The sequence below is a fragment of the Argiope bruennichi genome, chromosome 5 (assembly GCF_947563725.1).
Source record: "Argiope bruennichi chromosome 5, qqArgBrue1.1, whole genome shotgun sequence".
In the NCBI taxonomy this organism is placed as follows: Eukaryota; Metazoa; Arthropoda; class Arachnida; order Araneae; family Araneidae; genus Argiope; species Argiope bruennichi.
In genome coordinates, this window is record NC_079155.1 from 14,133,524 (window position 1) to 14,158,855 (window position 25,332).

The 25,332-nt window shown below is 26.5% G+C and overlaps 1 protein-coding gene across 1 annotated transcript; it reads left to right on the top strand.

Annotated features, from left to right (window-relative positions):
* The first annotated feature begins 871 nt into the window (after positions 1-871).
* LOC129968931 (U3 small nucleolar RNA-associated protein 4 homolog) lies at positions 872-23,310 on the top strand. Its single transcript, XM_056083290.1, has 18 exons — positions 872-1,035; positions 2,555-2,609; positions 3,733-3,852; positions 3,944-4,015; positions 6,944-7,028; positions 7,250-7,418; positions 8,040-8,115; positions 9,107-9,154; positions 9,650-9,803; positions 10,889-10,959; positions 11,049-11,139; positions 12,520-12,659; positions 14,662-14,842; positions 17,833-17,939; positions 18,305-18,400; positions 19,419-19,589; positions 22,990-23,079; positions 23,172-23,310. Exons 1-18 carry the CDS (start codon positions 932-934, stop codon positions 23,283-23,285), a joined length of 1,944 nt encoding a protein of 647 aa, XP_055939265.1. The 5' UTR covers positions 872-931; the 3' UTR covers positions 23,286-23,310.
* The last annotated feature ends 2,022 nt before the right edge of the window (positions 23,311-25,332 follow it).

Below are 25,332 nucleotides of genomic sequence, written 5' to 3' on the forward strand. Positions count from 1 at the left end.
TAAATACTAGCAAATAACAAAATCAAAGCATGCCTGCAGTTATAAAAAATGTTTTAAATGTTCTATAACACTAATTTATTACTTAATTAGGTAAAAAATATATATATAATTTTTTAAAAGCATCATTTAAAATTTTTTTTAGCTAATTTAAAAAAAAAAACATATAGCTTTGTACAACAGCAAACAAAATATGGGCATTAAAATTAATAGTATAAAAAAACTAAAATACTTTCCAATGAATACAGCCAAATTGCAAGAAATAAAATGAAAACTACATCGAATTTGTATTCCGAATAAAGCATAATTTTTAGCTTCCATTAAGAATTTAAAAGAAACTTATAAGTTCATTCCATTACTTTGTGAAATCTTTAAATTTCATTTAACAAACCAATAGAAGATAGAATTTAATTATGAGTTAACATATTAGTTTCTTGCCATTTAATTAATTATAAATAGAAGGCGCCTGTAGAAAATTCAGCTTTCCCAAGTTCCCACTGTTCTCAGCCACAGTCAACATTAATTTCTAGTCAAAAATTAGATTCATAAAACTTGATTATTAGCAAAAATAAATATAATATAACACGGTATTATTCTTTTATTAAAAAAGATCGTGCATAAATAAGGTCTGCCTTCATCATAGATCCAACCGACATTCGACCACACTCCACCCTATACATTCCAAAAATGCGCTTCATTCTTGGCGGGTAAATAAATTTTCAAATTTTGGCGAAAAAAGCTTTTCCGAAAGCAACCATACATCGATTCCCCCATTTCCATCACTAGCGGAATGAAATCCGTCCTCCAGTGCTGCTTCCCCCCACTTCTCCCCCCTTTCAACTTCAAATGGGGGGGTTCAAGCGTCCTCCGGTTAACGAGTCTCTGTTTTGTTTACATGCCGAAAAATTTTATGATCTAATTGTTATGGTCTAAAATGAAATCGCTAAAAGTACATCGTGTAAATTTTTTTGAACCTGAACCACAAGCTATCCGATGTTTGTCACATGATCGAACTACTTCACATCTTGCTGTTTCGAGGTACATTTATTTTCTTCTCTTAAGATTCTTGAAATTTATACTTTCAATAAAAAGAAATTTGCCGTAGGAGCATTTTATCGGATCGATATCATCAGTATTCAAAGTAATTAAATGCTCATAAAAAGGTTACCGAAGTTGCAGATAAACTTCATGAGCACTTTTCATAAATCTACGTATTTAAGAAAAAAAAAAAGTGATGTTTTTTTATAATTCTTAGAATCTTCCGTTGAACACTACTGCCAAGATTCTAAGAATTTTTCAGCAACAAAATAATGTCACGTCATTTTGATTAGAATGTTTGGTGCTGACAGAAGATACTGAAATACTCTAATCCAAGTAATTGGTAGTCCATCTGTTAATATAGTTTAAATACATAATTCAATAATAAATATTTTATTTTGTAACTGCATTTGAAATGAGCATGAAAAATGTAAATGTATTAATGTTAGATATTAATGGATATTACCTTTTACTGCTTTAATACCTATTATTTAGATTTCTAGTACAATAAATTTGCCCATAGAGAACATTAATCAGCACTTTGACACCAATTTTTGAAAAACAAAATTCATGAAGTTCTGGTTAAGGAATTAAACTGAGACTCACTCATGGAAAATGATTATATGTGCTGAGGACTTAAGAAAATAAAACTAATTATAATTTCCCCACTTGTCATTATTTGCAAAGCCGATGCACACACAAAAATGCTAACTTTCTTATTAGAAAAAAATAATAATATATAATGTAAAGAATGTTTATTTATTCACTACAACAATTAAAAATTGTTTATTAAGTTGTGAGACAATGAATTCTCTACTGTTATTCGTCTGAATGCTTATTAACTCTTTTGGGAATAGGCCTCTATTCTAGACGGAGCATATGTGGAAGGAATCGTCCCATATGATGAGGGTTTGCTTTACTAAGCCTACTTTTAAAAAAAATAACAAAAAATGAAGTTTAAGTTCTAATGTCATCTTTTTTGCTACCCTTTTAGATTATTAATTCTTTCATAATATTCTTACTCTGACAAATTGCATTTTCTTACTATAATAAATCGGAACTATGGATTTTCATAATATAAAGAGAAGTATGTAAGTACGAAATGTTACCTGAAGCTACACAAAATACAGCAGAACTGACGATTAAAAAAAAAAAAACAGTCAATGCTGAATAGACTCTAGAAATGTATGGGTGGTACGCCCAGCTGTGAGATATGTTTGTAGGTGATGTATATATGACATACACGTAGATAAAGGATTTTAAAAGGTTAAACTTTTTTTAAGGCCTGCTTGAAATGGCAGCAATATTAATATTTTTCTGTTAGCAAGAATTATTGCAATATTTTATCAGAAGATGTTGCAAACTTATTATCAGTTTCTATTTCATACCTTCACATATATTTTGTTAAATGGTATACTAATTTTGCTCTAGCATTTATGGGTAATAATAACTTCAGTAATGGTTGTAAAAAATATAGCAATTTTCTTTTTAAAAACATTTTTCCCCCCCAATTTTCTAGAGCTGACTCATCTATTGAAATTTGGGATGTCAAAAGTAATCCTTATCTCGAAAAGGTAATATTCAAAGCTATGTTTTAGTTTTATTCATATTATATTACTTTTTTTTTATTTTCTGTAATTTTTAATGTTCTTTCACACCGTAGTTTTCAAAGTGAAAAAATTGGATGAAATTCTAAAAAATTATATTTATTCTATATCTATAACTATTAATTTTTGTTAAATTTTTTCTACTTTCTTTGTTTCTTATATACCTCCTACCTCACATTAAGATAGTTTCATGTTAAGCTTTAATTTTGAAAAATTATAATATATTGTTTTAATTTATCAGTTTTTCTTATTATAATACAATTTATATGTAATTATATACTTTTCCCTTTCATACATTATTTAAATAAACATAAATTGTATGTAACTAATCATTATCAATTAGTCATGGTTAGAATGTGGAGAATGCTTTGTGATCCTACTTTTAATGAGTCCCAATCTATCTTACTTTTGAGATCCTTTTGCTTTTTCTATTTAGCTTATATAGAGAATAAAGTTCATTGGTATCTTGTCAAAATTAATTTTTATGTGATGCTTTATCTTGTTCTTCATATAAAATACCTACTGTCTTTTTTAAAAAGGCATTTATTCTTATTTTATTCAATAGGTATTTGAAATAAACTCTTAAAAGTTATTTTATTTTGATATGCAATAATTATAAATATTTCTTTCAAAAAGTTTCTGTGATTAATCATGTTATTTTAAAATAAATCATTAGTCTTTCATTGCTATAAATTTCGTTATTGTAACTACCCAAAAGCTTATAATTATATTTTTCCTTGAAATGTGTTTATACCAATTTTATTTCTTCATTTCTTTTTAAGAAGGTAAAATACAAAGTCATTAGCATGAAACCAGTTTATAATTATATTTTACTAATAACTTCTGGACATTATAATCAATAACTATGTTGATTTTTTTACATAAAATTTCTTTGCAGTTTCTGAATATTTATCATTTAAATTATGTGTTTCATTTATCTTATTTTCTTGTTATATATCTTATCAATTCACATTTAAATTAATCAGTTAATGACTTGTCCTTCTTCTCTTTATTAGAAAAAAAATTATTTATATTAAAAAATTATTTTTTAAATATTTTTCAGCAATTTATTTTTATTTTGGTTTGATAGGTGATTCCAGGAACACCTGCAACATCTGTTGAAACTCTTGCATGGTGTAATGGCCGTTTATTCTCAGCAGGACTGTATGGATATATTACAGAATACGATTTGGAATCTTTAGTTCCAAAAGTATGGTTTTAATACTTATTTGTTTTAATAATTATTTAAATCAAATACTTAGTTTAGAAATTTCTCATCTATTTCTTTATTAATATTTCAGTATCAACTAAGTGTTACCTCTACATGTCCTATATGGTGTATGAAATTTGATTATGAAGGCAAATGTCTTGCAGTAAGTGGTTTTTATATTGCTCAAAAAAATCCATTTATTTGTTATTAAAATATAGATTTTCTTTATCTAGTGTAATCTAAAAATGATATTTTGGTGTTTTAATTTTGAAATTGGATAAGGTGTTTTTTTTTTTTTTTTTTTTTTTTTCCCCTTTAAAGCAACCAATTTCTCACTCATATGACTTTAACCAGGATGGTATATGTTTTGATCAATAACTAATCTAATCATGCAAATAATAAATTACATGTTAAGTATTTATATACTATCGGTTTCAATTCACCTAATTATATAACAAAATAGTAGAAGGCTGAAGACATTTGTTATGTTTGAATCTTCTTCATGTGCTCTTGTAGGAAATAATATTAATCTGTTTCATACTTATTTACTTAATATCCTAATTTGAATTTTATTGATTTTGGCAGAGTTCATCTTGGAATGATTTTCTGATAAATCGTCTGCATGTTAATCTATTCTTATATATTTAAAGACATTCAATTTTATTATTACATTAAGATTTATTTTGCATTCAGGACCAGATTATTAAGTAGGTAAATAGATAACTGCAGGCCGGGATAGCCTGGTTGGTAGAGCGTCGGATTCGCGTCCCTTAGGTTGCGAGGTCAAACCCCGCAGGCCGAAGATTCCCCGCGTGCTTGGTGGCTGGCGCACGTTAAATCTGTCGTGGTCACAAAGTCCTCCATGTCGAGAGTAATACCACTGGGGGTACTGGATCAGGGGTGATCGTTCTCTGATTCAGGTCTAAATTACGATCTGTGAGTAAATGATATGTGTGAATGAAGTCCGCCCCGTAAAAAGGGTTTTACGTGTGTGTAGCTAAGTCGTTCTCTTGGCCCTTGATGGCGCTACTATAGAAACAAGAGGCGCTCCCCCTCAGGCTAAAATCGGCTGTCTTCGAACAGCGGGCTTGTCCATGGCAAGTGCCATAAGAAACAACAACAACATAGATAACTGCTTGAAACCTCACAACTTCAGAGAAATCCAAAGTAATGATTTTTTTAACATTATTATCAGGCTAATTTAATTTTTCCCTTTTAATTTTGTATTAATGCAATGTACTTGAAAATAAAATTAAGTATCATAAAATTCTTTCATCTTCAAATTCACTATAGATAATTATAATCTAATTTGTTTTGCAGAGAGCTAGTTAAAACTGAATTTGTGTAGAGACATTTAGGTAGAGCAAGTCTTAAAATCCTTTTTCCACATAATTTTTTCATAGATTTTAGTTTAGTATCTCACATAAGCAGCAGTTTTTAAGTAATCCACCAAACTGAAATAGCAAAATATGTAATGCAGGTTATTTTTATGAAAGTTAATTTCAAGATTTAAATTTCAAATTAATATTAAACAAAATGCTAATAATGTTATGAAACATTTTTTAAATTTTTTTTAATAAAATAATACAAGCATATTTCTCATTCTAAATAATCAAAAAGGCCATTAACTTATAAATTAGTCAACAAACTTCAAAAAAGAAAAGAAAAAAAAAACACATTTGGCTGCAAAAAAAAATTTGGAAACATGAAACATTTGATTCTTTCAGAGAATGATACTCTAAAATTTAAATGATGCTTAATTTTAATTTAAATGTGTTGGAATAAATGTTTCTCAGGAATCCAATGTCAGCTCAAAATTAGATTACTCTGAAATCACTGAAATAAAATCTCAAGATCTGGTGGTCTTTAAGTAATTGCCTATTTTATCATCCATTACTTATAAGTGATATATTGAAACCAATTCTTTTGGAAATGACTCAAAAATAAACTGATTTTTTTTAAATTTCAGTTTTTTATAATATTTTCTGTTTAAATGCTTTTTATAAAGAAATTAAATTAAAAAAATAACTCATTTTGGAAACTGGGTAAGGCAAAGAAGGGAAAAATCTGCGTAGCTGCATGGCCCCTACAATACTAATTCTGATCGCGTTTGCCTCATATTTAATTTTTTTTTCTTTTTTGCATATTTCTTAGTTTAGTGCATTTTTTCATGTTGTAATTAGTAATTAATTTTAATTTAGCAGTATTTTATCCAGTGTACCAAAGATGGCTATTGCATCATAAAAATAACTAAAAACTGTAAGCATACTATGGTTCTATGCAATTTTATCAGTATGCAATGCTCTTAATGACATTATAGCACTTTATTAGATTATAGATCATTGAGAGGCAAGATAACTTTTACGTATATTCTTTGCCTTTATTTTCTATTATTCTCATTATTCATATTGCAGAATATACTCGTTATTTACATTGTTAATTGTTTTCTTAAGTATGGAACTTGATTTAATCCTCACTTAGTTGCTAGATACATTAGGAAGTATATATTATGGTATGATAAAATCTTTCCCTAACAAAAACTCATAAAAAGAAGCAATCCATGAAAGTTCATTTGCATTCTATTTCCCTCAAAATATTTTTTTCCCTTCAATCTAAGATGGTGACTATTTGTCAAATATTTTAACCTATTAGTATTCAGCAGCCTACTTTCTCTGAATAGTTAATATGCATTTGAACTTTTAAACTATTTTCAATTAGTATATGCCACCTTTTTCAGTGTTTTTATTTAATATATTTTTAAGGAATTAAAAAAAAAAACTTTATTTTAAAATTTTAATGTTTATCTATTGGTAACTTAGCTACATCATAATCTTATTTCTAACTAATGATAACAACTAATGGAAATTTAACAAGAATTTGCTACATCTTAATACTTGTCTGATTGAGCCACTAGGGGAGTAGGCTCCTCTAAGTATATATAGGTTTTTTCCTACAGTTTTGAATTATCCTTTTCTCATTTGTAAAACAAATTATCCAAAAATTAGCTGAAAGATATGCAGCTTACAGTATATTTCTGAAACTCTATGAATTTGCCGATTCTGAATGTTTTCGATGTTAAATTTCTTTTTAGGTTGGAAATGAAGATGGTCATGTTGTTTTGCATCAGTTGTCATTTGAAGGCTTAGACTTTGATAAAAAATGTGATAAACAAGAAGGTATATAACTATGTTATTTTATCTACTGTGATTAAAAAACCTTACCTCTATCTATTTTATTTGAATAAACTTATTAATATTATTGAAAAATTAGCTGAAATTCTCTTTACAGATTCAATTGTTGACTATTTTTGTACATGGTGATTTAATTTAGTTATAGTGTTTATTTACTTTTATAATTTTCTCTCTCTCTCTCTCTTTTTTTTTAATTTTTTTTTAAGGTTGTATTCTCTGTTTGGATTGGCATAAAGATGGACAGTTTATAGTCACAGGCTCTATTGATGCTATCAGAGTATGGAATGTCAATAATGGACATGTTGTTAATCGTATTATATTAGCAAGAGCTAGTAAAAGTGTTCCCACTGTTGTTTGGTGTGTAGCTGTCACCAGGTATGATCTTTTTAGGAAAATATTTAATGGTATAATATGAGCTTTTTTATTCAAATTTATCTGTCAAAAGATTTTAATTAAAAATATATTTATGTTCATTATAATGAAATATAATATTATTGAATTTGATTGGTAAATTTGATTTTGAATAACAATTGCAGTATTTTTTTAAAAAAAGATGCAATATCAATCATAAAATTAACTAACTACAACATGATTTCTTCATTTTCTTAAAGGTAATTGGTTTTGTTAAATATTTGTACAGCTAAAATTAAAAAAAAATATCCAAATAGATTTTATAATTAGCTGTCAAATTTCTTAAAACTATTTATTGGACATATGCATCTGTTGATATAATCTTGTAGGCTTGACAATTTGGGTTACTTATGGAAATTGAGGGTTAAATTTATAATTTTTTTATGGCAATAATGATGTATTTTTTAACCATATATCATAAATAAACCATCAAATATTTGATATCTAAATTTCAAATGCTTATTTTTTTTTTCAAAGTAAGATATTTTATTAATTAGAACTCATTTTGAGCTCATGAACTCATTGTTAAATATTTGCTTTTAATGTTTCTTTAAGAGAAAATTCTTTATTTCTTTTCTCCCATAGTGATATGACTATAATAAGTGGAGACTCATGTGGGAAAACATCTTTCTGGGATGGAAACACTGGAACTTTACTATCAGTAAGTTTGAAGCAAATAAGGCAATTTTATTTCTTTTTGACTTGGAAAGAATTATTCTTATATTGATTATATTGACACATTATACTTTCAAAATCGGATCTCTCAAGGTTTTCTAAGCCAGTTTTTCTAATATCATTTTAAAATTTGCCTATAATATTTTGCCATTGTTTTTGTATTTTTTTTCCATTAAAAAAAGCAATGGAAATATAAAGAAAGACAATATTAAAAGTCAAAAATAGTAGGGTGGTAATAACAAAGTAATAAATGTATTAAATGGTGTGAAATTTTTATTTATAAAAAATTAGTGGGAATTGTATGAAAGCTATCAATATTGGCATGCAGTTCTACAACAAAATATTATAAATGTTTGAAAGCAGAGTATTGAAAGTATTTTTCCTTGTCTTTCATTGATAAAATTTAGTTCTTTTAATTTTTTAAATAATTTAAAATTATAACAATTTTTTTAAATATGTTTTTGTAAATTTTTAATCTTTAATCATAATCAAATTCTAGAATAAAAATTTTAATAATTATATTATTAAAATATGCAAGTATTTATAGAAACAACTTGCATATTTTGATGACATAATTAATAATATAGTTTTCTTTATTTTCATCTCTTTAAATTGGAAGCAGTAATTCATTGGTCATATACATTATAAAAGATTCTGTTATGACAAGAAAAGATTCCAAATGTGTATTTTTCTTTTAAAGCTCTAGGTATTTGTTTATTGAATTTGAGCATTTATTAATTGCAATTTTATTTCATTTATGTTAATATTATTATTTAAAAAAATATTTTAATTGTCATTTAAAAAAAATTAATTTTCAAATGTAAAAAAGAATGTAGTATGATATCACCTAAAAGTGTAAAATTCTAAAAATATTATATATTTAATTAGCTCAATGCTTGATTATATTATAAATTATTCAGTTTTTTTTAAATATAACATTCTTTTATTTTATCTTATATTGATCTTCATTATTTTAGGCTAGTGGTACACAAAAAGATGATGTTTTGACCTTAGTTGTAAACAAAGTAAGTATTTCATTATGTATAAAGTTACCTTTATTTATTTTTGTACACATGTATAATGTAAATTGTACAATTAAGAATTCAATCATACAATTAAGAACTAACTGCAATTTTATGATTTTCCTACATACCAAACTATAATTAAGTGCCTATCATATATAATTTAGAATTGGACAGAATGCAATCCATTACACAGAATATTATTCAAAACATAATGAAGAATTTTTGGAAAAGGTATATTAAGATTTTTTTTCTCGCTCCATTCAAAAATAATTTGCAGAAGCAATTAAATTTTTGAAATATGTGGTATGGAGTTGATTTCTTATTGCAATGCTGTATATGATTGTCTTCTGTTTAATGTTTTCTTAAATAGTTTGTTAAATGCACTGATTCTAAAATAGTTACTGTTTTGCACATTTTAATAATTTAAACATAAATATTACTGAAATATCTTATTTGTCTTTCTCATAATTATGAATATATGTTCCTCCTTGGTAGGATGAAGATGTCATCTACACTAGTGGAGTAGATTCTACAATTACTATGTATTTGAAGTCATCTAATGGAATGTGGTTAAAGTCTATTCAACGTGTTGTTCATACTCATGATGTGAGGGCACTTCAGTTTGTAGGAGATTATTTAGTTTCTGGAGGTAAATAAATATTTTCATAGATGCAATGAAATTCTGAACATTGTGCAATCATCTGATACCTGTAAGATGTTTTTATATTTTATGGAGTTAAAGAAAATAGTAGCTCATAGTTGCTTTAATTTTTTAGAATCAACAGAAAATATGCAATGCAAAATTATACTATTGAAATACATTTTTAAACACTGGATGCACAAAAAACTATTTTTAGTTGAAAAGAGAAGAGAATTAGTTGTAGTCCTATCTGGAAAATAAAATATTGCTGTTTACTTTAATAGTGTTGTTGTTTGACAAATTTGTTTCTGCTACCTGATAAATAATGCATATTCATTCTGATGGCATTTATTTCATGTGTGAGAACTGCATTTTGAACTCATAATTTTCTTTTTATTTTCATCTTTAATTTAATATGTGTGTGTGTTTTCATTCTGATGGCATTTATTTCATGTGTGAGAACTACATTTTGAACTCATCATTTTGTTTTTATTTTCATCCGTAATTTAACATGTTGTGTGTTTCTTTCACTGTGGTCAAAGTATTTGGGATAACTGAAAAGGTAGATAATATGGTTTGGAAGAGAGATGCTACATTATAATATATCTCAACTCTTCATTTACTGTCAGATTTTCTGGTCTTTGGGCAGTTTAAAATTTCACACTAATTTCCAGAAATTACTTTGATTTTATGTTTTCTGCATTTTGCTCAGAATAAACTTAAATCTTTAATGGCATATTTAAATTCATTATATTGCTTCACCCCATAAATAATTTGTATTAAAATTTTGAATTTTGATAAATTATTTACTACATAAAAATGACATTCACATAAATTTATGTTGCTGAAATATTTGGATTTTGAAACATTATGAGCATTTTGCATTTCATGAAAATAATGTAATTTAAGCAAAATAGCTGTAATAACTATTTGCAAAGTTTTTTTTTTTTTTTTTTTTTTGCAAGATTGAATTTGTTCTTAATTAATAATCTTGTTATTTTTAATTTTTTTCTTTATTAATGGCAAATGTAATAATTTTATTATTTTTTTTTTTTTAGAAAAATCTCAATTTTTATTTATTTATTCTTATTTAGGTGATGACTGCAATCTCATCTTCACCAAGTATCCTCCAAAAACTACCATAAAATTTTTCCCTTTTTGTCAGGTATTCCCCATAGTACTTTCATATTTATTTTTTGCTGGTGCTGTGAATTTTTCTCTTAAAAATAATTTACTTTCATTCATTTTATTTAGAAATCCTACTGTAAAGTAGCTTCCAATCCATCTTGTATTTTATTGACATACCCTAATTTTGTTGAAGTCTGGAGTATTGGGACATTCTCAGGTATTATATCTTGCAGTTTTATCTAAGAATTGCATTTTATCACATTTTTTCATGCTATATAGAAAAATTTCCTTTGAGAATGTCACATGTATTCATTCTATATTAGTAATATCTTGTACATAAATTCAGAAATGAAATTTTTTGTTTCATAAACCTTGAATTTACTTTGAAATCGTTTTTAATTTTTTTTAACATTTTATTTTATTTATTCATATTTTAAAAATTTATGAATATCTTCTGCACTGATATCAATGTATTGAAATTTTTAAAAAATAAAATACATGAAATTAAAAATTATTAAGTAAAAAAAAGTATTTTATTTATTTATACTCATAGGAATATAAAAACATATTAAAATTGTGTGTGGCTTGAAGATATTGTTTTTAAATTAGATTGTTTTGTTCTTCTGTTCCTGAGGTATTTAATTAAAGTATACAAAACCATTTTTCTTTTGTGCAAATGGTAAGATAGTTTTACCTCATAAATATTATGAGCAGTTAAGTAATAATGATTAGCAAAGAATCTGGAGGAATCACTGCATTACAAAATTCCAAAATATTCTAATTGGAAAAAACTCGGCCATTAAAAATAAATTTAAATTAATTGATATCAATTCCCTGTAACCTTAAGTGAACTCTTCTTTTTCTGATTAGAAACAGAGCAATTTTAATAATCAATAGCAAATTTTAACTTATTTTTGCAAGAAAAATGGTTGACTTTAAAATTAATTATAATAACTGAGATATATCTTCCTTATATATATATATTTTATTTTTATTTAATAATTATATGGTTAAATTTTTTCTGATCTGAAACATAATTTATAAACACCTTATATAATAACAAATATTTTGCATTTAAGTCTAAATGTATGCATTAACATACAAATGATCTGACATTAATGTGTTTCATTTTAAAATATCTTAAATGAAAAGTGTTATCTCATGTCTTATATATGTCATTTATTCCCATCTTCTAAATTTCTTTAATGGGGATTTACAAAAAACATATGTTGACAACTCTATCCCACATAAATAAGCCATTAGCTTTGTAAAATATTTGGTATTGTTAGTTTATTGTCAATGATAATTCATGTCTGTATTTTAAAGCTTATTCAAAACTGTGCTTAACTATGTTCAAAATCATAAGCTATCTTGTAAAAGCAAATGTTTATATAGAGTTTAAACTTGTGTTTTGTAGCTTTGTGAGCAAGAGATGCAGCAATTATTCTTTATTATACCTTTCTTTTAAAATTGTAAATGCCAAACTAAGTTTTTACCAAAACAAAAAAAAAACTGCTTTCCTAAATTAAATGTATTGATATGAAACAAATTGTGTATGTATATATATATATATATGATTTTTATTATTTTATTTCAGGTAATGCTAACAAGCCTACAAACTTGTTACGTTTAAAGCCCAAACAAAACGAAAGAATTATATGTAGTTCACTTTCTTCTAATGGAAAGTGGTTAGCATATGCTAGTCAACTCCAAAGCAGATTATTTTGCTTAAAACTGGTAAATATTTTGTTTAATGTGCATTTTCAGTTTATCAAAAAAATGTATGAAATTTAATCTTGATATATGGTCATGATATATTCTTTTGTTCTACATTTTCATTTCCAAAATATTTTATAATCATCCTTATAATTTCTAAAAACTCTAGGTAAAAATTATTTAGATTTCAAGGCTTTCAATTTAAAACATAATTGCTCTGAACTAAAAGTTATTGCATCAAAATTATTGCCATTTAGATTTTTTGATATTTTTTTAATTACTTCTAAATATGGATCAAAATTTGGAAAAAAAAAATTTAAATGTCATTTGTTTGTGCTGAAAACATTAGAAAGAATTTCAGAGTAGTTTCACAGAAATAAAAATTTTATTGCATTAATTTTATATAGTTTTCTTAATAATATTTATTTGCAAGGCTTCTGCCGTTTTTATAAATAAATTAAGATAAAATAGGATAGGTTAAGATTTTTTTTTCATTTTTGATTTAAATAAAGAAAATTTAGATTGAAGTTCTGAAGTGTCTTTGAAAGTGCGTTCTCTATAAATCTATGACATATATCTTATATATATATATATATATATATATATATATATATATATATATATATATATATATATATATATATATATATATATATATATATATATATATATATATAACAAAGAAAAAAAAAGATAAGCAAAAAAAATTATGTATTTATGGAATAATTATATTATGTTTTTTTCATGTTAAAGCCTATATAAATATATTTGCTATTGTACTTTTCAGAATAAATCCATTTACAAAATTTAGACTGCTAAAATTTTGAAATTGTATGGGTTTTTTTTAAATTAAAATCTGATAAAGTGGCTTAGCTTTCCAAATGTGTATATATGTGTGAAGTAACAGTTGAGTGTTCTTTAAAGACTTTTATTCTTCGTAATTGTAAGGAAATAGTTCCATTTTTATCTTTTATTAAGATTTCTTTGTAAAATTTATGACAAGTAGAGTGTGGTGAATCAAATAAGAAGGCAGAAAGCAAGAGGAAAAAGAGTATGAGAAAGTATTCTGAACTTATATATTTCAGAAAAGATTATGTCAACACATTGTATTGGTTCTGTGAGAAAAAATAATAGCCTGTATAACTCAGAAATTTAAAGTGAATGTGAAACTAGAGTTTGAATGATTTGGAAATTATGTCATTATGCATTTTGTATACTTATGTAATTTCCCCAATTTGGCTTTTTTTTAATGTAATTTTGGTGATCATACTTTTGATATTATTGCAGGGGTGTTTGTGCTCCGGGGAAACCCCGGAATTCCGGGGATTTTGAACTTCGATACCCGGAAATTCCGGGGATCGTCGTTCAAAAGGAAGTAGGAATAATAATGAATTATTTATTTTGATCTGGGTAATTTTGTTTGCTTTGAAGGCAGAAAACGCAAGGTCAGTGTGTGTGGTGAAAACTTTTCCTTTCTTTCTCCAAAGTACAGTGATAATGCGTGAAAAGGGGGAAAAAACTTCTTTTTTGTTCTTTCCTTATTGCGAGTTATGACTCATTCCCCCGGTTCTCGGACATTCTCTTCTGGATTCTTTTCGGCAAGTAGGCGCGGCAGAAAAAAAAGGGAGAGACTTCGTTCGACCAGATGTGCGATCACATGACCTGGGTTCAAAGGTCTTAATTTTGCAAAAAAAGTAATTCATTGAACTTTTATAATTAGGTCATTCAATACTTCATAATTGTAATTTTTCATTTCTCCCCCCCCCCCCCACCTTCTCGTAACTCCAAAATGTCGGTAGTAAGTCCGTAAAAGTTTCAGGGGATTTTTTGGGGTCCCACAAACACTCCTGTTATTGTTTCCTGTGTATATAAATGTTCATATACTGTAAGATTTGCTTAAAAAATTAATACAATGCTGTTGGGATTTTTCTTTTTTTAAAGTTATTTTTAGAAAATAGCTTGCAATGAATCTGTAGGTTGTCACCCCTCAACTAGTTTTCTAATGACTTTTTCTTTTTTTAAGGAAACAAATTCAAAAGACTTACCATCATTTTATAAGGTTTCTCTACCAGATAAAATTCCTTCTTCTACAATACTTTTATTTACATCTGAACCAACAAAACTTATTTTGTATAGTAGAAATAATATCTTCATTGTCAAATGTGACAGCATGCAGCCAACCATAGAAAATACAATTGAGACAGGTAATTAAATATTCATCACAAATTTATCTAGTATTATTTAAGTTTATTCATAGAATTTTATTTTTATAGTTCAGATGTCTATTAGCTGAACATTTTTATAACTTTATATGATATTTAATAAACTTTATTAATTAATTTTATTTTTTACATAACTATTGAAAAGCATATATATCATCAGTCATTTATGTTGAAAATAGATTTAAGCTCTAAATATAATGTGAAGTCTCATGCGCTATTGAGTAATTTTCTTAATGTGATTTCATTTAATCCCAAGAAGTTGCAAAAAAAATGTACAAGTTATAACTAATTATATATATATATTTATAGATAGATAGATTTGCAGTTGCAACTAGTCTATATCTTAAAATAATAATAAACTGTCTTTTGTGTTTGATTTTACCTAATCACAATTCACTCTAACTGAATACTTCAAAAAAAAAAAATCTTTTAACCCTTTGGGTTGCAGTATTCCCCTAAGTGGAACACCTGAATTTGCTTGCTTCTCAAACTGTTAAATTCAATTATAATTGGGGAAAAAATAGGTTTTGGGTCAACTTCTAACTTTTTTTTCAATAATAAATAGCAGTTTAAATCAAAAATAGATCCACTATTTTTAATTATAATATACTATGTAAAAGCTTATTTTTTTAAGGAATTTTAATTTGTTTTCTTTAAGGAATTTTTATTCATGGATGAAAAATTTTACTTTATTTGGTTAATTGTATCACAAATTATTTATTCTATGTATTTTTTTAAAAAAAAGCAAACAGCAGTAGAAACAGAATATATGTGTCTTCATTTCATAATCTTCCCTTTCTGATAAATTCTAGTAGCATTTCAGATTAAAATAAAGATCAGATAATTGGACTAAACATTTATTATCAAAAATTACTTAAAAAATTGGACCACTGAAATCTAACAACATATCCATAGAAGTTTACAAAATGTACTGGCAAGCAATGAAGTAAATTATTCTAAAAAGAACAATATCACCAAATACAACTAGAATTAGTGAAATATCACCCAAATCCAACACTTTCTTTCAGGGGAAATGAACTCAATTAAAGAAATATTGTGAGATAGAATTAGAATTATTAGAGATGATTGTTTCTTACTCTGGGTCTCTGAAGACTTATGGCTTTTTTTATCTGTAGCTTTAGTCATCTTTACTTATAGCTGTATGGATTTTTTTAACTCCTGATTTTGGATTTCCTTAATGTTTGTTTTTATATATGTAGATATTATTTAATTATGTATATATTATGCCTTATTTTTATTGCAAATATAATTATTGCTATTTTTTCATTGTGAATTAATTATAATGGAAATGACATAGAGCAATCTACTAAATCTTCTTGAATCTCTGAAAATGCTTCAGAATTGCTCTCAGTTAGCATATCTGAGCAAACCTACTTGTGACGCACTCTTAATCATATTAAATATATTACACAAGTATAAAGTAGTTTTTACTTTCATATGCAAGAAGTTTTACTCATTTCCGTGCTTCATTTCTCTTAGCATGCTCATTTAGATGCATTTTTCAGAGTTCTAGTAGTGCTGTGTTCCAGCTGTTGGAATACCCACAGAACTATAACAATGTACAATCTTCATGAAATTTTATCTGCATATACTCTTTTAGGCATAAATAGACTACTTGTAACTTTTTTATTTCAGTTTAAGCTTTCAAGGGCAGTGTATTATAAAGGATTAACAATCATTAAAATGATACTTAAATATAATAATTTTTCATTCGTCTATTTTATATAATTTGAATAGTTTTAGTTGAAAATAATAATTTTAAAAAATTGTTTGTATTGGAACTTAGTAAAAAATGAATGTACGTGTAAAAAAATCTGTAATCTAACCTATTGGTATAAATTGCTATAAAAAATAAGTAAATGCAATACTTTTTTTTTATTTAAACAATGCATAAACATCAGTGGTATATTGATGAAGTGTAAAAGCTGAGGATTATATTTGCTGTAGATGCTATTCTGGAAAAGAAGTGCAAAGGAAACAAAATGTTATGTTTGTTTCATTTTTGAAAGCTAAATATTTCAACATTTAAGAAAAAAATTTGCCCAATTTTGTTTATTGCTATGTCAATTACTAGGCAGTTAAATCCACTTGCACATAAACAAAATTTTCTGCTTCATAATGTAATTAATCTTCTTTTAAATTATTGTAAATAATATTCAAAATAAATAAACCACTTCAATTGGCATGGTATACAAAATTTTTAATTTCAGGATTTTTTGTTTCTTTTATTATTAATGTGTTTTAGGTCTTTAATTCATTATTATTCAAACCTTAGATAAAGTGCTATTTTACATTTATTAATAAAATTGATTTCATTCTCCAATATGACTAGGCAGCAATCACAGATTAAGACATTTTGCAGCCATAAACAATTTGCATTATGAAACTTTTTAATAAACTAATCAATTTAATTTCACATTAAACCATATTTTTAGCTTAATCAACATGCTTATAATTTATTTATGTTTATAATTATCTTACTTTAATAATTTTGTGATTATGATTCATAGTTATATGGTATGGTATAACATTATGCCACATTTGGGCATAATGTTATTTAAGCTGATGTTCAGTGTTTATAAATTCTGTGATCACTAAGTGAAATCTGAGAAATGATATGTAATGAATATTATTCTAATATTTCATAAATTCAATTAATTTCTACAAAATTTATTTAGTAACTATCTATTTTTTTTTATCAGCCTGCCTACAATCTCCATTCTGCCCAGAAACTTTAGGCAGTTGCCTTATCTGTCCTTACTAGATAGTGAGAAAAAAAAATTATTCCCTTGATGTCATTTACACCTCTTTGCCATTTACAGCCTTTAGCAAATTGTATCTTCATTAAATGCAACAAATAAAGATCTAGAAAACCTATAATGATAAAATCAATAATGTAACTTTGAAACTGTTTTTATGATAATTTCTTATTTATTTTAAATCTATTGTAGATGCTGAAGACCAAGTTCAATTAATGGAACTGAGCCATGACGATGAACATTTAGCCTGTAGTTACCATAGTGGGAAAGTTACTATTTATAATTTGAAAAGTTTGAAGGTAGGATGTTTTTTAATTTATATTGATAAAGGCATATTTATTGGTGGATTCTTCTTTGAATCTGAAAATATTTTTTAGACAATCATAAATTTATAATGAATGTTTTTTTTTGTTGTTGTTGTTGTTGTTGTTTATAAAATATAATGTATTTTGCATAATTTTTCGATTTTTTTTTTTTTTTTTTTCTAAATAAAGGGAAGATTATATTTTTAACTTAAGTAGAAACAATACATTATTTAAAAATTGAGGTTTTATTAAGTGTTTGATATATTTTGTACTATTTATATAAACTTCTATTAATCTTTATGAAATAATTTTTTGTGCTTTATACTGCATTATTTTTTTTTCTTATTACTTTTATATAGGTTCAGTTTAAGTTACCTGTATATAAATTTCAAGCTACTGCCTTGAAATTTGATCCTTCTTCTGAAAATCTATTAATTGCTTACAGCGATAGAAAAGTAAGTAAAATCGTTTAAATGCAACTTGTTTAACAGTGGCTTTTTTTTTTGTTTTGTTAAATAACAATAAATTAATTTATTCTTATAATTTTCTTTTAGAGTGTCATAAAAATTTTGTTTTAAACTGTTTTATTTAATTTGCTTCAGTTTATAAAAAAGAAATATGATAAAAATGTATTTTCATGCATTGATATTTCTCAAAGATTGTACTGGAAAATTATTAAATTAAGTGAAGATATAATTAAAAACTCAGAAAAACATTGTTTAGATTTATGTGTTGTTGCTTTTCAAAGTGTGCCAAATTCCTTTTGACATATTTAAAATTAAAATTATGATCCACTAAGCCATGAATATAACCTTAAGTTGGCTTATCAGATAATTAGTCAAGATTTAGTTCTTAATACAGACGGGGGGGGGAGAGAGAATCTCTTTCTGATTACAGTCTTTTCAATATGATTGTCTTTTACTTTAAATAAGCTGCAGGACTGTATACTGTTACATTTTTAGAAATGCTGCTTTCCATAATATGTTGAAGTTTTCCTATCTGTGTACTTCTTTGAAAATGGAAAACATTTTCATACAAAAATAAAAAACTGTTTAAATAGGTTGATATAGCATACATTACAAGTCTAAAGCAGAGGGGGGGGGAGAAAAGTTATTTAATTTGCACGTTTTATCACACTTAAACCTTTGGTTATAATTTTAGTTTCCAGAAGCTACTTAAAATAGAGCAGGTTAAAAAAAAAGAGAAATCATTCAGGTAACTATTAAAATAGTAAACTTGATATATATTAATATTTTTGATCAGGTATTACTGAAGCATACACTTTTATTTCATCTATTGTTTGATTAGTTTTCCAGTTAAATAAAAAATTTTATGGTTATGTATTTATTATGTAGATATAAAAAGCACTTACACAGTGAAGACTTTATGAAGCAGTTATTTTGTATTATTATCTATTTTTCATATAAGTACGCACATTTAAATAGTCATAATATTTTTCCCTCTCTTGAATAGATTGTAGAATATTCATTAGAGAAATCAGGGTATTCGAATTGGTCGAAACAGCAAGTGCTTCTTCAATTTCAATCTGTTACACCTCATCCAATCACTTCCATTTGCTTCTGTTCTGATAAGATATTTCTTCAAGATGAGAATACTCTCTATGTTTTTGATCGAAAAGATGAGGTAAGTTTGGCTATTTCAAAAAATTAAAAGCTTAATTTTATTTTATAAATACATTCAAGTTGGTATGTGATATAGGAAAAATTATATAGTAATCAGTGGGATTTGAAATTATATAATTTTAAAATAAGACCACTCTTCTATATTTGGTGAAAGAAGAAGCAAATGTTTTGTTTTTATTTTCTTATATTTATACTTACTGAAAGCAAGATTTGTTTCACACAGGTATGCACAGCTAGTTAAGTTTAGAGTAAATAGTTTTATTTATTACTATATATAAGCTATAGTAACAAATAAAACTATTTATACAGTTAATATATACAACTTTTATGCCTTTCTCATTAAGGGGCTTACAATACTTAGAGATTAATTTTAAAAAGAAAATACGGACACACATTTGAACAGCAGTAAATTTTACTGTCTTCAGTTAAATTGAAAAAAAAAAAAAAAAAGGGAAGAAGGAAACTGAATTCTGTATTTATTTTCTTAACTCATCATTTCATTTTCTGTGCCGCAGTATGTCCAATAAATGATGCTTTATCACAGAACAAACATGTCACACTTAACAAAGGCATCATACCTCAATCATTTCTTCGGAGAAATAAGAGATATTCTTCCAAAGAAACATGGTTGGTTTCTAGTTTCATAAACAGAAAAAAAAATCTGTTGACTTGTGCTCATGATGTCAATACACCTTTTTCAGTTTTTCCCGTGTGTGTGTAATGATATTTCTTCATCTAATTTAAATTCTAATTAATTTCCTAATTTTTATCTTAATTTAGCCCATTAACTGGGGAGGTACGTATCTCAGACTGCTAAGGGTGGGCTTTTGGTAACCCCCTATTTTATTTTTAGCTCAATTGAATGGATTGACCCTGTAGCATCTTGTTTCATGACCTTCGCAACACATACACTTTTTCAACCGATTTCAATGGATGCTTAAATATTTCGCATATTTCTTTGTGCCATGTCTGTAAGACCACACCTCCCTTTTAATGTTCCAGTATTATACAAGGCATAGTAGATGGCTCTATGATTTTAGTGATGAGCATAATTATACAGAAGATTTTTTCAGTGAAAGTTTGCATTTGATTGATTCTGATATTTATGTTCAAATATATTAATAACAATAGAAATATCTACAGAATTTATAGGTTGATTTTTATACTAGTACTTAACCTGTATGTTTAAAATGCCCTAAAAAGCCATGCTATAAATGTTCATAGTTTCTGCGTAGAAATGACGCCGATAAAAAGAGATTAATTTTATCCATTGCCATTTTTTTTTAATTTTATTTTTCATAAAATTGCTGAATTTTCCATTATATTGTTTTCTATATACCTTTGTATACTGGAAAAATAAATATGATTTAAAAAGTAATATGTTTTTTCAGGAATATTATTTGTTTTAATATCTAATTTGAGAAGAAAATGTATGTTCAAATGCAATTATTTTTTTCAATGATAATACATTTTGAAAAATTTCTAAATCATATTTATATATCAAGAAAAATATCTGCAGAATGTATTGGCTGATTTTCATACTCATACTTTTATTAGAAAATTTGAGTGCAAAGAAAATGCAGTCTCATTGACCGCACCTCTCCAATTAAGGGTTGACTTCATTCTTAAACATTCTCTTATTTCCTGATCCAATTCTTACTTTTTATTTAATTCATTTTACATGTGCTCTATAAAACTGCTCACTTGAAACATTTTCTCCTGTTCAGAATAAAGAGATAAAAATCCTGAAAGCTTACAACATTCTTTCGAAGATATCTAAACTTCCCTTTCCTAAGACTACATGTGTGAAATAAATCCCTTTCAAAATCTCATAGTAAAACTGCTGAAAGGAAAAATTTTGGTCTCTTTTGCTCTTGTGTCACGATGTAGACTGACATATTTCTTACCACTTATTATTTGTACATAAATTATGCCTCCCGTTGCAAAATAAAGTTTTAAAATTTCAAAAGCTTCTTTTGTTTGATTACACAATTGCTAAAATATGTTGGAATACACATACACAAAGCAGCTATATCTTTCATTGCAGAATGTGTTTATGAGAACAAATAGAGCAATTTCCAGTTTGAATGTCTTTCTTGATGTTCTATCAACAAAAATTTACCTATCTTAAGAAAAGAGCATGACTACTTTTTATTTTATTATTGTTTGTAAATGCAATTTTCACTTTATTGTGGTGCTGTTTACCACTGCATAAAAAACTCAATGGCTTTTTTTTTCTTTTGTTGTGTTTGCAACTTTGTAGAATTATTTTTATGATATACTAAACTCCTCCTTTGATTGTGTTTATAAAAAATTTTATCTTTATCCCCCTCATTTGATGTGCCGGTATCTTCATTATTAAGTTTAACATTGGGTAAATATTGTAGACAAAAACTCATCTTGTCTTTAAAGATAAAACAGTCTCAAATTAAATGGATTTTGTATTAAATTATCACAAAAAACTTAGTATAAAATATGCTAATAAAAAGTAATATAAAGATGATGAAAAACATGTGACTTAAGTATGGTGATCTGTTGTTTCTCATTTATGTTCTCTGGTGTGGAAACATGGACAGCTAACAATAAAGTTCAGTAGTCCTCACTCAAAAGTGCATAAAGACAACTAAAAAGGCTAATCATAATTGACAGTTGATTTCAAGAGTGAATGTAAAATATGCTCAAACAATGTGAAAGATCACTTGCATAAAAAGACTTAGTAACAAATAACATAGTCTGCAAACAAAGACATCTTGGTGGAATACCATATGACAAGTAGCATTCCTATAAAACTTGCAGGCTTTCTGGAAAAATCCCAAATTTAGGGACTTTGAATTATAACAATTTCCTACTTGAATTGGTCATGAAAATTTATTTAAATTGTAGGTAAAGATTGTTGCGTGGAAAACAATACTAATTGCCAGTTTCTCAGCTCCTTTGATTTATTTACCATCATATTGAAGTTGAAATTTTTCCTTCTTTGTTTCTACATCATGAGCTCATGTTGCCATTCATTGTGTTCTTAATGTGGAAAGCAAAAAAAGAAAAATACTTTTGCTTAGGATCTATATGACAGAATATGAACTCTAAGCAACTATAAGTATAATGTCAGAGATGCACAATTACATGGTTGACTGCTCTGCAATGGTTACTGCCTTTGTATGCTATCTAATATTCAGTCTATAATGAATAATCGTTTGAGATTGTTAATTGAGATTTAGCCGCTTCACTAGCATTATCTGTGCACTTGTCCTCCGGTTCATAGAAAAAATATACATATATATTGAAAAATTTTATATTTGAAGAAAAAATTTACTATGGAGATGTTGTAATGTTCCCATAATAAATCATATCCCCATAATGTCATCTTATAAGAAAATAAAATTATACTCTTAATGTTACAGATTCAGCCTGGGAAAAAGAAGATCAAACAATCTGAAGATTCTAGTATCTCTATAACAGAAAGTGATTATAAAGCAATTACAAAATATGAGGTATTTGTGTACTTTTAAAATCAAAAGCTGTTTTAAATGATTATAAAAAATAATATCTTTGTTTATATATATATATTTCTTTTACTTTTCAGCATATATCGAGTATTGATTCTTTTATGGAAGACCTTGTTGTTGTACAAATATCTTCAAGCCGCATTCTGGATAGTCTACCACCACCTGTTTGGAAGAAAAAATATGGAACGTGATTTTTGTACAATTTGTATATATTTTAATTTTTAATATTAAAAGAAAACTTTAAAAATATGTCTTGATTGAAATTTATCCGCCATCTTTATGGGTGAGGGGGGCTATTTGATTATCATTATCAAAAATAGCATGCATAGCATATCTTAAAATCATGTTGAATATTTTTGGAGTTAATATATGTTGACTGATATCCGTACTATCTGTTTTTAACTAAAACATGAATTTAACATAATTACCCTTTAAATTCTGAAACATAAACCTTGAATTATTATTTGATATATACATTATCTAATTATTATAAAAAATATATTTCCATTAATACTGTCATGAACAAATAAAAAAAATTGTTCTTAACCGAACTCTAAGTAACTTTTAAACTGAGATATCTTTCCAATATGGAGTTTTTAGTTGAAGTGCAAAAAAAAAAAAAAAAAAAAAAAATTACTTTGTTATTTGAAGTGATTCCTAATTTTTTAGATAATTTATTGAATCAAGCATATTCTTGTCTTTCCTAACGAATGATAAACCCATGCTTCTTTGGAGTAGAACATGCTAGAATATGAGAATTACACAATTTACAGAGATTTAAGAAATTTGCATTGCAAGAGAAATAGAATCTCTGTGGCTTAGAATGTCTGTCAAAATAAAATAATCAAAAAATTTATCAGTTTTTATGAAGCTCCCAATTTATAAAATTAAAGAAGAACAAAATGTATCATTTGATGTTGAAAGGAAAATTCTTTAAAAACTTCTGAATTTTATTTGTTTGAGGTATTTGTCATCATATTCATTTTATTAAAACAAAAAACCTAATTTTCCTCTGTTTATATAATTTTTCTCACTGAAAACTCTCCGAATATCTGATTCTTGCACAATTAAACATAAAATTGAAGTAAAGAAATATTAAAATGTTTGAAGACTCTACAGATTTAATAAATATGAAAAGCAAACTTTATTATTTTAAATCTGCGTTAAATCCGCCCGGGTTAAACGTCCTAATGCTGGTGTAGTGTGGAAATTGGAGAGGAGTGACACCTCAGGTGTCATCTGATCGCGGTTCAAAAATACAAAGGCCCGTCCCAAAATAACTAGCGTTGCTTTAAACCTGACGTTAATATAAATAACCTGATCCATTTTAAAACTAATTCAAATTACAATATAATGTTATAGGATCTCTCCCACCTCATTATCCTCGCAATGGGGATACTTTTAGATATCCCCATTCTTCCCTTCCCGAAGCAGATACTCTTTATCGTATATTACAGTTTTTACATTTATTTTGATGGACGAAATTTTAGCCAAATTCAGTGGATACAGTACCTACCGATCTGTTTACCGGAGCCTCGTTTGCTGCTGTTTTTCCAGATAAAATATCATGTTTTCAATTTCATTCATGCCGTTCCATTTTTATTGCTGAGACGACTACAGTTTTGCATGCTTTATTGCAGATTTTAAATAGTCGTAGTGAAAGCTATATTACTTATTTTGCTTCCTTAAGCGTTTTACAGACTTTAAAATCATTTCAAAACCGTACTCATCTAATGATTTTTGAGATTTTAGACGTACTATAAAACTCTCTCTCTCGAGCTTTACAGTTTTGTTCTGCTAGATATCATCCCATTTAGGAATATGTAGTAATGAGCAAGCTGATAAGTGCCAAATCTAGAGGCCAGAAAATTGTTTTCATCGAGTATTTCGATTACTTGCAAGTGGAATTATTAAGGAAATTGAAACAGTGATATTTTACATGAATAGGTATATAGCCATGAGCTAGAAATTAAGTTCATTCAACAGTAATTTTTTTTTTTTTTTTTTTTTTTTTTTGCAATCAAATTTACAGGTTGCAATTATCGCACTAAAAAAATATTGCCAGCTACAACTGACGACAATAAAATAAATATATGTGATATGGTAGCTTTTTAATTACACTAAAAAAGTTTACCCAAGTATGCCCTAAGTTTATTAAATAAATTACTTACTAAATTCTTCAGATTGCATTTAGTATTGCAACTGTGTCATCGAAAAACACATTTTTTTTTAAATCTT